At 37.1% G+C, this 14,712-nt stretch overlaps 1 protein-coding gene across 1 annotated transcript in view; it reads right to left on the minus strand.

The window, feature by feature from the left end:
• Positions 1–14,712, minus strand: part of LOC126234403 (zinc finger-containing ubiquitin peptidase 1-like) — a 224,105-nt gene that overhangs the window by 47,651 nt on the left and 161,742 nt on the right. The window contains exon 8 of the mRNA XM_049943091.1: positions 1,228–1,355. Coding sequence (XP_049799048.1) covers positions 1,228–1,355 — 128 coding nt within the window. The remainder of the gene's footprint in view (positions 1–1,227; positions 1,356–14,712) is intronic.

A 14,712-nucleotide genomic window follows, 5' to 3' on the forward strand; every position in this document is an offset into this window, starting at 1 on the left:
CAGTCTCTAATGATCAAATTGCTGCTGGAATGTTAGACTTTAAACTTTCTTTCTTTCTTTCTCCCTTCCTTCCATACAAACTAAGTTTTCTCAGGTTTTGATGTTGGATATTCAGACCAACTTCCTTCTCCAAAAGAGGAAAAAAATGAAAGGAATGGGAAGACTTGAGAAAAATAATCATTCCAGGCACTGATTCACAGTAAACATGCAGAATACAGGTAAAATTTACACATTGCTTGAACATAGGTGGGTGTCTACCTTTGAAGTATGACAATAGAGCAGTATCCTGTCATTTTCCAAACATTTGGTATATTTTCATATAATCCACATGTGAATGCAGGATGGTTTTTAAACAAATGAGTAAGAAGGTAATGCATCTTGTGGATATAGATTGATATTCTGTTTCATGACAAATAATTAAACTCTTTTATAATGGTTTGAGGAACTAAATTTTGAGCTTTAGCAGAAAAAGGCTACAGATTTATTTAGTAGTTTTCAAGGGATGATAATGATTGTAAATAGTGATAAAAGAAATGCTTCACTTCTGCCACTATGCACCAAATTACATGCTTCAGAACCCTAGCTTCCATTATCAGGTACAGTAAGGTGCAAAATTAAAATAGACTCATAAATACGTAACTAAGGTAGATCACCAGTGACAACTTTTGGAATTTGACAATGAAATACATGAGGAAAAAACATAATCCAAATGCCAGCAGCCTACATTTTACACTTTCTACATATCAGAAGTGAAGTACCGAACTAAATATGATAGTATGCTAAACAAACTCAAGCAGACAGTCTGACATAACATAACATGAAAAACCAGCCATGTCAGCTGCAAAAGTCACTTGCGCACACGGAATGCATAAAATCTGGCCTGCCCATACACAGATTGTGTATTTTCTTCCTGTGTTTCAACCTGAAGCTCCTACAATTGTCAATAGTTAATTTTATTGGTTATGCATTTATTGGAATAGTTTCATTATTCAGCTTTCCATACCCGACGATGGAAGCTACCCTTCTGAAACTTACAATGTAGTGAATATATTAAATCACATTGCCACAGGTTGCACATTGTTTTTATTGTGACTTATCCTCAGGCTGCCAAGAGTATCACCATTTCACCTTTTCAAGATTAAGTTTAGCTACGTAGAACTACTCATTTTCACTTCACTAAATAATATCAAAAGTATGCAAAGTACGAGTAATTTCTAAATTTTATACCTTGATGCTGAAGATAGAGTGGTGGTTTGAATTCTTCATTCTTCTGAAAGTATTCCAAAACCCAGCCAAATAGTTCAGGATGACTTCCATCAGCACTTGTTGGTCGATGAAAGTCTACTAGCTGACACCTGTGAAAAGACAGAGAGCAGTAGTCAGTATGAGAAACACATGATGGAGCACTAGCATGTCATTTTGCTCAACAGTCAACACTTTTGGAAACACAGTATTGTGAAAAGGAAAGTTGCCACTCACCATATGGCAGAAACTATATTTGTGACAGTCTTTTTGTTGTACCTATCTGCGACTCAGCATCTCTGCCTTCATCAATACTGGCTGAAAGCTGTATTTGCGACAGTCTTTTTGTTGTGCCTATCTGCGACTCAGCATCTCTGCTATATGGTGAGTGGCAACTTTCATTTTCACAATATTGTTACATATCATCCTGGATTTTCCATTGTTTGACTTTTGGAAAAAGTTGGTGAACTGCTTTTCACATTCAAATATTTGGTTATAATGGGATAAAGTGTTTTTTTCATCATGGTCAGAATGTCTGCTATCAGCTGAAGGCTCAGCCACCAGTCAGAATTGAATCAATCATGCACATGTCACATTTCTGTCAATTTGGAATATCCACTGCAGAGTTCATCAGTAACTTCCTCTCAGTCCTCCTTGAATGACTTGTGTCCCTCATGCCTTGGTATGTAACATCAATACACGGTTCACAAGAACGCAGGTCCTGACTCTCTGGCACCTTGGAGACTACTGAAACTGAGTGCGTTTTGAAGTTAACCGCCCCTACACCTAGCCCAGCAATTTAGAATGTGCTGTGATATAGCATCACATCAGGAAAAAATTAGTCACATTACTTCCGGGACCCACTTTGTATTCCTGCTGTATCCGGTTGTTACTGATTCTAAGTAATTCTCTGACAATTTTTCATATGGCCTTAAATGTATTGTTGAATTCATGTATGTACCTATTATTCTGCAGCTGCTTAGCTTTATACATTTCTTTTCTTAGGATCTTCCAAAGTAACTTAAAGTAGATGTGGAAATTTGAATGTTGGGCAATACTGTTTCGCATGTATTGTGCCCTTATAGTCTTGCATGATACAATGATGCCTTTTGTTATTCAGCCATGATCTGGTTTTCCACCTGTGTGTTTTAATGTCGCACACTTCAGTGGAAAGGAAACATTGAAATCCTTAACTAATTCAACAAGTAAGGCAGCTGTTTTTCTGCCAACATTATCCAGGCACAGTAGAGGGTTTTTGAGGATCTGGTTAATATTAAGGTCATTTGTATATCTTTTAACGACAAATGTGGTAGTACTGGAGGAGACTTTTGAGAGGCAAGCTATTTTCCCAATGTGATCAGAGTATCCATTAGGCCAAATCTATAAGTCTGATATGGGAACAGAGTCAAAAATCAACAAATATAACATTAATGTTACTACTAGAATTTACTGTTACCCTTATGGAGTCCTTTACTATGTGTCACACACTGAAAGTGGCAAGAAAGTTTGATACTTCAACCATACGTGAAGATCAGTGGAAAAATGCTCACACTGGAGCACAAAAAAGGCGAATATGCTCCTTTTTATTAGAAAGCTCATGCTCCTTTTTATTAGAAAGCTCTGACTAAAAAAGGGGTACAAGCTGCCTCTCCTACCTTCCTTATTACCTTCAAAAATTTTTCCAAAAATTTTGGCATGTAAATATATCCACACTCTTTTTAACATACAACTCACCTCTCAATCCCACAAGATCCCCTAAGTGTAACTCAGCCATGCCCACTAGTCCTTCGGTGTAACTCGCTCATAACCGTCCAATCCCACTTGCCCATTCTCACTCACTCATTCAACCCAACTGAGGTTATTATCTCTTTGTGTCTTTCTTCCTTTCACTGTCTCCTGTCTCACAGCCACAATCTCCTTTTTTCTGTCCTCCTACTACTGTCTCCTCTCACTGTCACTGTCTCCCTCTTGCTCTCTCTTACTGCTACCATATCATTCATTCCTTCCCACTGCTGCTGTCACTTCTCACTGTTACTATTTCTCTCCTTCTTACTGTCGTCACAGATTCAGTCTCTCATTATCACTGGCTCTAACCAACTTCAACTTTCTCCTCCTCTTTTTTTCTCTCCCAATGGCACTGTCTCCTTCTTTTTTTTCCTAACACTGTTCTGTCACTGTCAACTACAAGTATGTTTCACTTCCCTCTTTCTCTTACACTGCAATCGTCTCCTTCACTCCTTCTATACCATAATCATTGTCTACTGTCTTACAGTATTTATAACTACAAGTATGTTCCACTTCCCTTGTGTCCTGTTCTTTCTCTTACACTGCAATCGTCTCCTTCACTCCTTCTATAACATAATCATTGTCTACTGTCTTACAGTATTTATAACTATAACTATGTTCCACTTCCCTTGTGTCCTGCTCTTTCTCTTACACTGCAATCGTCTCCTTCACTACTCCTATACCATAATCATTGTCTACTGTCTTACAGTATTTATTACTGTTCAATTTTGTCTCATCCTCACTACTACTGTGTCTCCGTCTCTCTCAACATGAAACAGTGCAAATTTTCTCACATGCCAAAATTATTGAGAAAATATTTTAAAAGTGCTGAGGAAGGGAAAACGAGGCAGCTGGTACACCACTAGTCAGAGTCTTTTAAGAATGAGCAATTCACCTTTTTTTGTCCTCTGATAGGAGCATTTTTCCACTGTTTCCCTTCTTTTTCCTGCCACAGCAGATACGTCACTCATATGAAAGAACTTTAAGTGTCAGCAAAATTTTAATAATTTGCTTACTGAAATAATGCAAAACTAATTTTACCTCTCAGGCCAGATTTTACGTGCTGTCTAGGAGCCTGCAGCTCGGTTTTAGTATTAAAAAACTGGTAAAAAAACAAACCATTTTTTGGAGGGGGTTTGTAAGGAACTGTCCATGAATTAACAGTGCCTCCGTAAGCCCCACCACAGACATTATCAAACGCAAAAAGAACGAACTGATATGACTCTATTTGCCTAAGCAGGAGGAAGTGTGCAATATTCCTACTTTGAACACGTACTACAGGACAGTGACACTAAGATGATTCCTCTGTTGAGTGTAAAAATGGTTCCTAGCCCAATGACTATCCAAAATTCTTGACCCTATTTTTCCATCAGCGACAGAACCCGAGGTATGAGTCCTGAAAGAATTCGCTTTTATGCACGGGGTTTTGGAACATAGTGAACAATAAATGCAGAGAATAATTATATTAGTCAGTGTGATTTCTAATGCACAATGTTCAATTAGTGTGTGTGATTTCTAATGCACAATGTTCACTTTCTCGAAATTTAAATGATCAGTTTTGTTGATGATATTTAAATCCACGCATTCCTTGAGAAATATTAAGCAGCCCCTATCTCTTCTGTCCGATCTACAGCAACTGCTACCAACTTTTTAATTTAGAAATTTAAGTAGAGGCAGGGCATCAGTTCTGAGCCAGTACTCAGTGGAACACATTAAGTCTGTAGCACCTTTGTTATCACAAAGAAAGACCTCACCAACAATGGGTGAGAACATGATTAAAGAGGTAAATAGGGAACAAATAAAAGAACTTTATATTAAGTCGCAGTGACCAGATATGAAGGAGATCAGTCTTTATAAGATGAACTGCCCGGTGGAAAAGTAACTTGTACAAATGGGACAGAGAAACTACCTGTAGCTGCAGTGTAAACAATGTCATGCAAAAAAAAAAGGAATTGATACAGACAGGGACATGAGAATTTATCAAAAAGTATGTGGGTGAAGAATTGATATGATACTCATGGAACAGCCTCACATCACCTTCATCAACTTTCTGCACACCACAGGGAGATGAATGGCAGAAGGCACATTCCACTGTACCAGTTTCTTCCCCTTCCATTCATGTAAGGAGTGCAAGAAGAATGATTGTTTGAATGCTTCTGTGCATCCACTAAATATTCTAATCTTATCCTCATGGTCCCTATGTGAGTGATATGTAGGGAATTGTAGTACATTCCTAGAATTATCATTGAAAACTGGTTCAAAGAGTCAGTGAAATTGTTAGGCATCCATATTGACAGTAGGTTATGTTGGAATACCCAGACAGAAAAAGTTTGTAATAAATTATCAAGATTAGTGTACTGATAAGAAAATTAAAAAGCTGTGTCAATCAAGACCACCTCCTTATGGCCTATTATGCATTTTTTCACACATATTTGAACTATGGGATAATACTCTGGGGGAACTCTGCTGGGGCTAAGAATGTTTCCTGTGGCAGAAGAAGGTAGTAAGGTGCATTTTCGGTCTACAAAAAACAACTTCCTGCAAAGAATACTTCACCAAATACAAAATACTTACTGTTCCCAGCTTGCACATACTGTAAGTTCTTGTCTACGCCACAGAGAATGCTCTTATATATGAAACTAGTGCTAATGTCCATACTTATGAAACCAGGAACAGAAACTTGATACATGTCCCCTGGACTAGAATATCCAAGAGCAAAAACAATTTTACACACATTCGCAAGATGTTTCTGAACAAAATACCACAAAGTATTAAGGAACTGCCACACAATAAATTTAAAATGGTGATGGAATCATGGCTAAAAAGAAAGGCTTTCTATAATGTTCAGGAATGTTTATGTAATACTATAAATGATAATGTGAACTAAATTATGTACACCATAAACTGGGTAATATAAAAGTGTAAATTGAAAGTTATCTAAGTTTAATATGTAACATTGTATTCTGTTGCCCACAAAGAAATAACTTATACAAGTATTAATTAAAATTTATGTAAGTTATATGTAACATTATATTATGTTGTCCACAAAGAAATAACTTGTACTTGACAATGTCTTATGCAACAGCAATGTTGTCTTCAGACAAATAAAAGGAAATGATTGATTGAAACTCTGTTAGTTGACTTTCTCGGCATAGTTCAGATCTATCTCCAAAAATCATCCAGGTCACTTCCATCAGTACCTCTATGACACTTTCTCTTGTATCAAACAAACCTGTGACCATTGTACTGCCCTCCTATATATGTGTTCAATATCGCCTGTCAGTACTATTTGGTATGGCTGTTTCTCAACCCCACTAACACTAATATATATTTCATTCATCTTTTCAGTGTTATGGGGATTAGATTGGGTCAATTCTCCTGGGTTTTTATTTTTAAAGGAACATTTGAAAATGGGGTTAAGCATTTCAGCTTTTGCTTTGCTATCCTCAATTTCAGTTCCTGTCTCACTACAGATTGGACTTTGAAGTCATTAACAGCCTTTAAATACGATCACAATTTCTCTGGGTTTTGTGAAATATCATCTGACAATATTCTGCTATGGTACTCACTGAAGGCATCATGCATTGCTCTCTTGACAGCCAAACACATTTCATTCAGCATCTTTCTATCTAAAGCCCCATGCTTCATTTTACACTTATTATGCAGGAATCTCCATTTCTTTAGAAGTTTCTTTACAGTGTCTACATACCATGGAGGTTCCCTCCCATTATACACTGTTATACTGCATACATATCTATCCAGTGCATGAACAACTGTTCTTTGAGCCATAGTTCCTCTACGTGATCCTGTGCTGTGCTGAAACTTTCAAGTTCCTCACTGAGATACAACACTACGTTTTTATTGAAGGGAGGTGTCAATGGAACAATGACACAGAGAACTGAAGAGGAAACTTTATCAACATTTAGTATTGTAGTGATTTAGCTTCAATAGTCAATGTTGGAATGCTGGTAGTTCCCGATAGAAATACAGACATATTATAAGGCATAAATTGGATGGTGGCCTATAGTACAGTCATTAACTTAAAAAGAAAGGAAATGAACATAATGACTGAAGGAGGAAAGGTATATATATATATCCAAAACTAAAAGAACAGTTATCAAGGCAACCAGAGTTCAAGGACCAGCTGGAGAGTGGTTGTAGAAAAGGAGCTAACCCTGAAGACATGAAACATTGTTGAAAGCTTCAAGGAAGATTACAAAAGAGGGATGAAAGGATGGAGAAATTATAAAAGTAGGGAAGCAAGACAAAAAAATTGGTATGGAAGCAAGCCACCAGACGACCTTTTATAAGAAAATCAGGGTATACTTTTGCAAAGTTCAGGAACAATAAGTGGATATATGTAGATAGCATAAGTGAAGGAACACATTCCATTTTTTAACTAACCATTCCAGTACACATGACAGGCTGTATGGAATGTGCTAAGCAAAATGTTAACTTTGGAAATGATTGAATAGGGAATAAACCTCGTGGTGATAAATTAGTAACAGTAGAGAAACAAAATGGTAATTTCAGAGCTAAACAAATTTCTCAATGCTGAGAGAGACAAGCCTGTACTGATACCATGGAACAGAGATCAGAATTAATGGAGCGAAGTTTTTAAGTTTGATGATCTTGATATATTCATAAGACATTTATTTGGAGCATTTTAAGCTAAGGTTGGGAATGGCAGACTATGGGGAAACAAAAGTAAAAAAAATTGATGCAATAGAGATATGGATATGGAGAAGAGGGACAAAAATATACTGGACTGAATGAAAATCCAATGAGCATATGCTTCAGAAATGAAAGAGAAAATGACATTGATAACTGATTACATTACATATACATAATAAAAACCAAATTGACTGAACACATAACCCAGGTTCACAAAAAAATCTTAGAAGGAATAACCTAATCAAATGGTATATAAAAAAGGTAATGTACCGAATGCCTAAAATCGAATGTCAAAAGTATGGAAATACTGATATTTTATACATTGCCTAGGCATGGCATATTTTGCCAGACTGTCAGCTGCCAAAGCATATAATATGCATAATCCCACCATTTTTTTCATGCCACCACTGTCTGCGGGGGTGTTGGGGTATTTGTTAAATGGTTGCAAAGACAGCCTATTGTTGTATGATGTTCAACTATCATATCACAGAAATCGCCATAATAGTTTTGCAGTGTATAGCATCCAGCTGAATTTCCAGACACTCTCCGACCACCCTTTCGTTCTTGGCTCAACAAGTTGGAAGGAAGTGTACTGCCAAGAGAGAATCACACCATGCTGACATGCAATGGCGGATCTGTGATGAATTATCTCACATAAGAGCCAATGCTGCTAGTAGCTGTGTTTTTCTAACCGAAACCAGTTACCAAAAGTTAGCCAATGACATGAAAAATGCAAGATGACCATGAAGAAGGAAGCATGAGACCACTGGCTTTTGAAACACTATGATGTAATGGTGGTCGAGGATAAGGCTAAGCTGATATATCCTGTTACAGAAGGTACGAATGCTATCCAATTTTATGTCGAGAACTCTGAATAATTTGACATGTTCCATAGGGCCCACTTGGCTATTATTCATGGAGGGCGAGAAGGATGTTGAAAGAACTTTTATCCAAGTATAACACCATTACCCATTCTGCTATTGAGCTGTACATTCACCTCTGTGAGCCTTGCCTGAAGAAGCAAAAAGGTGTTAAAAAAGGTGTTGTGGTCAAGCCAATGTACTTTTTTTTTAAATTCTGTTCCCACTGTAAGATCAATCTCATCAATTTTCAGTCCCATCCTGATAGGGAGACAACTTAATAATGATCTACCAAGGTCAAATCACAAAGTCTGTAGTTCTCAGGGCTCTGAAATCAAAGACAGCAGAAGAGGTATCCTACAACACCATCCACATATTTATGTTGCTTGGTGCTCCAAAGATTCTACAGTGCCATAATGGCAGGTAATTTGCAAACAACGTGGTAATCAGCCTTGATGATCATTCATGGTACACTGTGCCTCTCACAAAGTCAGGGGGGCAGTGAAAGAGCAAATCAGGACATTTGCTTGGGTGCATGATGAGAAAACTAACTGCTGGAGTGATAGACCGCGGTTTGTCCAACTTATCAAAAACAGAGCTTTTCATTCTGGGATTAACAAATCACCATATGATGCTCTGTTCAGCTGCAAAGCCACAGCAGGTCTCTCAATGTCCTGCCAGAAAATGTTTTACTAGATGTAAAGAGTGACGAAGAGCTGGAAAAATAATAGAGAGTATACAAACAATACAACAGCAGAAAGAATGACAAGATGAATCAATGCAAGAGGCACAGCTCCTTGCAGAATACATATATGAGAATGCAATCCATGATGGAGAAAACCATGGCAGTGATGAAGCCATGATTATCAAAGAGCCTTCCATTTCTGTGGTCACCAAAAATCCTTCTATTCCAGAGATCTGTTGCATCTGCTTAAAAGAAAGCAGCAGTGCTCATAAATTTCAAAAGTGTGACAAAGTGTTCATGGCATCTACAGAAATTCTCCAAAAGATGATGACAGCGATGATGTAGAAGATCATGGGGTTGGCATTCTGTGCAGTGTTTGCTTCAATATTAAGAAAGCTGTTCAAAGGAAAATGGAATCGAGGCTGAACTTTGAGATTCAGGCCAAAAAATGAAAGGGGATTTTTACAAAAAAAATTCCTTCTGGGCCTTTGTGCACCACTGTGTGTGTTCCAATCTTGATGTTGACAAAGGATGGGATGACTCCTGCAATCTGTTAGCAGCTGTTAAGAATGTGATGGAAGTCTTTTACCAACTTGGGACTTCACAAGGAATCTTGAAGCAGCTCTACCCAAGATCAGAATTCACCGTACTGAGAGCTTTTAATTCTGGGATTAACAGATCACCATATGAAGCACTGTTCGGCTGCAAAGCCAGAGTACACCTTACTGAGAACTGAAGACATTCCTGTCCACAAAATACCTCTCTCAACTGCAGACTTCTCAGGCCACAGGAAGCGCCCAAGTATTCATCAGTTGTATGTGGAAAAAAAAATTTGAGGTGGCTTTGAGTGAAAAAGAAAAATGAAGTGTAATTCAAACTAGGTTGTGCCAGTTCTGCCTTGTGTTTTACCAGTAACAATATTATAGTCACATTCTTCTTTAAGTCGTGAAATCTATGTACAATATCAAAATGTTAAGTGCTTTCTTGTGAAGAAGAAAGTGAGTACTTATTGTAACAAGTACTTCAGTCTCAGTTCTGCCGTCATTGTTTTCTGGTAAGAATATCTTTAGCTTTATTTCATAGTTTTCTTCTTTCAGTTTCAAATGTATATTGATTAACAAAGGCTTCTCATCTTGTGCCATTGTGTAAATGGTACTGTTCACTCTGTATACCAGTAATGCCTATGAACTGTATAGCATGCCTAGGAAAAGTTTGTAACATTTTCAAAAAGAACTTATATTTCATAGTTTGCCTAAAACCACAAGGCATTCTTTACGTTACCTCAGCATTCTATAGAATAGATTGGGATTTCACACAATGCTGGTTTATATATAAAGTTCTAGGACAGGTTTTTTAAAAATATTGCATTTACCAAGTAATGATCTTAGTTCCTATCAAAGTAGTCCCCTTGGCTATCTATACACATATGCGAACATTTCATGAGAGAAAGCAGGGAAATTTTCAACTGCGATGCCTGTAAGCTCATTTGCCTCCGATACCTTGATGAAGCTTTCCTTTCAGTTGCCTTCCCAATTGCAGAAATGAGAAAAAATATCAAGAAGAGATGTGAGGTGAATATTGTAGGTGTGGGATGACAATAACAGAATGTCTGGCCTCATACTCAGTAACAGATAAAGCAGTAGGGGTTTTTGCATTGTCATGCAGTAAGAACCAACCCTGAGAAAGCCAAAAATCAGGGTGCTGACAAATAATTGCTTCTCGCAAACATTTCAAGACTTCTCTGTAAAGAGTTTGGTTCATTGTTTGACCGGGAGGAACATACTCATGGTGAACTAATCCTTTACTATCAGAGAATGCAATGAACATTGGCTTTGTTCTCAGAGGTTGTCATTTGACTTTTTTCAAGGCTAGTGATCCAGGACTCTGCCATTCAGCATTCTGACACTTCTTGTGATGGTCATACTGGTAGAACCAACTTTCCATCCCCAATAATCTTTGACAGAAATGTGGAATCACATCTGACTATCCAGTAGCTCAGCAGAAATTCTTCATCTTTCCTCTTTTTGTTTCTCTGTTAGTGTGTGAAGAACGGGTTTTTCATTAAGTTTCCTTTTCCTAAGTCTTCACATAAAATCTTATTACACACATCACAATTCAAATTAAATTCTTTTGATATCATACGGACAGTTACATGACAGTCTTCTCACAATAACTGCCTTAAACACTCCCTGTTTGCATCGCTATGTGCTGCCAACAGGTGACCAGCTCTGCAATCATCTTGCACTGAATCCCTGCCTTCATGAAACCTTTTGTGCGATTTGAAAACATGACTTCTTGAAAGTGCTTCACCTGCATATGCTTGCTTAATCACTGTTCACATTTCGCTATGGGTTTTCCCAAGTTTGGCACAAGACTCAATGTTACACTTTACCCACAGTTAGCATCCACTGTCACCATAACTAGTGCACCAAGAACCCAAACAATGTGTTGCTAAGCACAATCCTGTCACCTAGTGAGTTTGTGTGGAAACATGGTCAAGGTCATTTCAAGGACACACACATACCATAAAAAAATATGCCCTGGAAGTTTTCTGACAATGAGAGAGAAAGAGAAAGAGAAAGAGAAAGAGAGAGAGAGAGAGAGAGAGAGAGAGAGGGAGAGGATTCTACCAGAAGGGAAAATGTCCAGGCCTCTGAAATAAAGGGCATCTGAAGGTGTTCTTAGACCTGGCAAGATTCTACAGCTGATCTGTCTTGGGACAGATTTTAAATTGCGAAATGATATTGATATTGTAATCATAAAATACTACAATTTTGCATTTTGTCAGTCGCATAATATTTTCATTCACTCCCCATAAAACCTATTGTTCCCACCATAGCAGTTATCATTTATTATCAAATCCAGTCAGGAAATGAAAAACAAAAATTTGAACCACAGGACAAGTACCTATTTATCGACCTCTAAAATAGGTCAACAAATACTGTGAATGATAAAAGTACTGTATCCCAATTTAGTCTGTCTTTTGAGCAAGCAGAAGACATCTTGTAAACAATGTTACTTTACAACATATTTCGGATCACACAAGTGGTATCATTACTGGTTTTGACTTCTTAACAAGTCGTCATCGATCATATACTTACAAGAGGGATAGTGAAATATTTTTCAGAGTTTTTGAGGCTAATATTGATTGCTTGATTGATTGTTGAGTCATTGGGTAGGACCCATATATGTGATTTTGCCTTTTGAGCTTTGCAACATAATTTTCAACTACGTCAAGGAAAAGTATTGGTTAATATTGAGTCCATCTATTGATGGGAGCATGTATCATCAGTTTGTTTAAATGCAATTGGAACTCTTCATTTACACACAACAGAATATTAAAGGAAGCACACCAAATACACGGTATTTTATTATATTAGAAACATGTAACAACTATGTTTGACATACTGTCAACTTGCTATATTATTATTTAATATAATGGCATCTAATTTCTGCATAATTACTGTAATTCAAAATACAAAACAGACAATCTAAACAAAATGTTTACTTAGGCTACAGGATTATGATTTTGAAATTCCGTCTAGACCAAAAAAATAATGCACTCATAACTGATGCAAGAAACATGATAGAAATACTTGGTATAATGCAGTTGCAGTGCCAGTAACAAAAAATGTAATCAGCCATTTATCTGAATCATTTCACTTATTTTTCCATGAATATGTATCTGACCTTGTATTTTATTTCATGTATTTTAATTGTAATCTCCAAATTACAACAATTCTATCATTTTGAACAACTTCTGTGATTGTAATTATCAAAATTACTATAAGCAACAATGTTCGAATTGTTAGTGAGAGTATATAAGACCCACGAGAAATCATGCGAGTGTGCCAGTAAAATGCGCTATTTTGAACTGAACTTGTAACAACAACAACTGTACATATAATAATTTTTTCTTCTGATTTTCGATAAATTAGTGTAAGCAATGTTTTGATTTCATTTCTTTTTCTTTTCGTGTCATTATGTTCAAGAAACTGTAAGCAACTTTCGATGTGAATATTAATATTTATGTCAAATTTCAAGCAATGCTATAACAGAATTGAAGTGTAACCCATGTTGAATCTATTGTAACATGTTTAAAATTGTAATTGTGCACCTGTTCCATACGTAGGCAATGTATTAGGATATGTGGAATGCAAAACCTTTGGTGAATACCCTGTCTGTAGGGGAGCGGTAAAAGGTGTATGGCAGGCGAGCGCGGGAAAATGCACACGGGCGCGGCACGGCATAACGGGCTCAGCAATATAGTCGGAGTTGGGCATCGGTCTGAGAAACACGCTCTGGATCGAGGAGGCTCTCCTGGAAAACGTGATTTCATTGAGCCTCAGATGTGCCGTTTCCGACGACTACACAGCATGGCTATATTCCATAGGCACTAAACGGAAAAGGATTGTGACGCTAAGAAGAAGCAAAGTGCCGATACACCAAGAGCCATAGCTGTGATCGCATGTGTGCTTTGCGCCTCGCCTTCTCGCCGCCCGCCAACCGCCGCATCGACACGAACAGGTTGAATCTTTAGAATTGTATTCGTGTGGACCAGTGTTAATTTTGTTCCTGACTGTTCAATAACAACTTAACTTTTACCAGAATTGTCCTATCAATTAATCATCCTCATCACTAACCTAGACAGGGTCCTTTCCACATGTTGTGCAATCCGAGTGTCCCGAAATGAAGATTTAAAGTTTATGTTAATAAGAATTACCTGCAGACCTATTTATGCTAGAAAGATGTTTAAGGAGCTTTATTGTTAATGAAAATATAAGCAAAGAACCAAGGTCTGACAAAGTTGGAAGATAATTTTGGAATTGGTTTAGTAATGAAGCTTAATTAATTTGAGACAAAAATAATGGTAGTTAAATGAGGAAGTAATAAGACAAAAAGAGTAGTAACTCATATATTATAAATCTTGAGTGCTTAATGCTTCCAATAGTTAATAGTTCCAACACAGTGATCATAACAGTTTCAGGGTCCCCCCTCCACTCTTTTCTTTTCTATTCATTTAAATTCTGAAGTGTACTGAACTGATTTGACCAGCAAAGTTAAAGTCAATATAAAACCTAAATTTATCAGTGTTTTACCCTTCTTAAAATTGACATTGTATGTGTGTTTCAAAAGTGTTATTTCTAGGGTAACCTATGCCCGATTTCAGTCGGATCAATAGACAAAATGCAGTTTGTAGTAATCATTATAGTGTAATGCTGTATATTTATAGTTTGTCCAAATTAGTACAGAAAAGGAAAATCTTAGTTCAGTAGATTTTTCTGGTTCTAAAATTTACCATATAATGCAGTATTACTACATGTTGTTATGCTTGTACGTACATCCCCTTGTACCAGGAAAAAACTCACTTAATGCCTAATTAGGCTGGCGACCGTATTATTAACAATTGGTAGCATCTTCTGTGTATGTTTCTTGCCCGTCCTAACGTGTAGTTGCACTTTAGAC

This window comes from Schistocerca nitens, chromosome 2 (assembly GCF_023898315.1).
Source record: "Schistocerca nitens isolate TAMUIC-IGC-003100 chromosome 2, iqSchNite1.1, whole genome shotgun sequence".
NCBI classification, from domain to species: Eukaryota; Metazoa; Arthropoda; class Insecta; order Orthoptera; family Acrididae; genus Schistocerca; species Schistocerca nitens.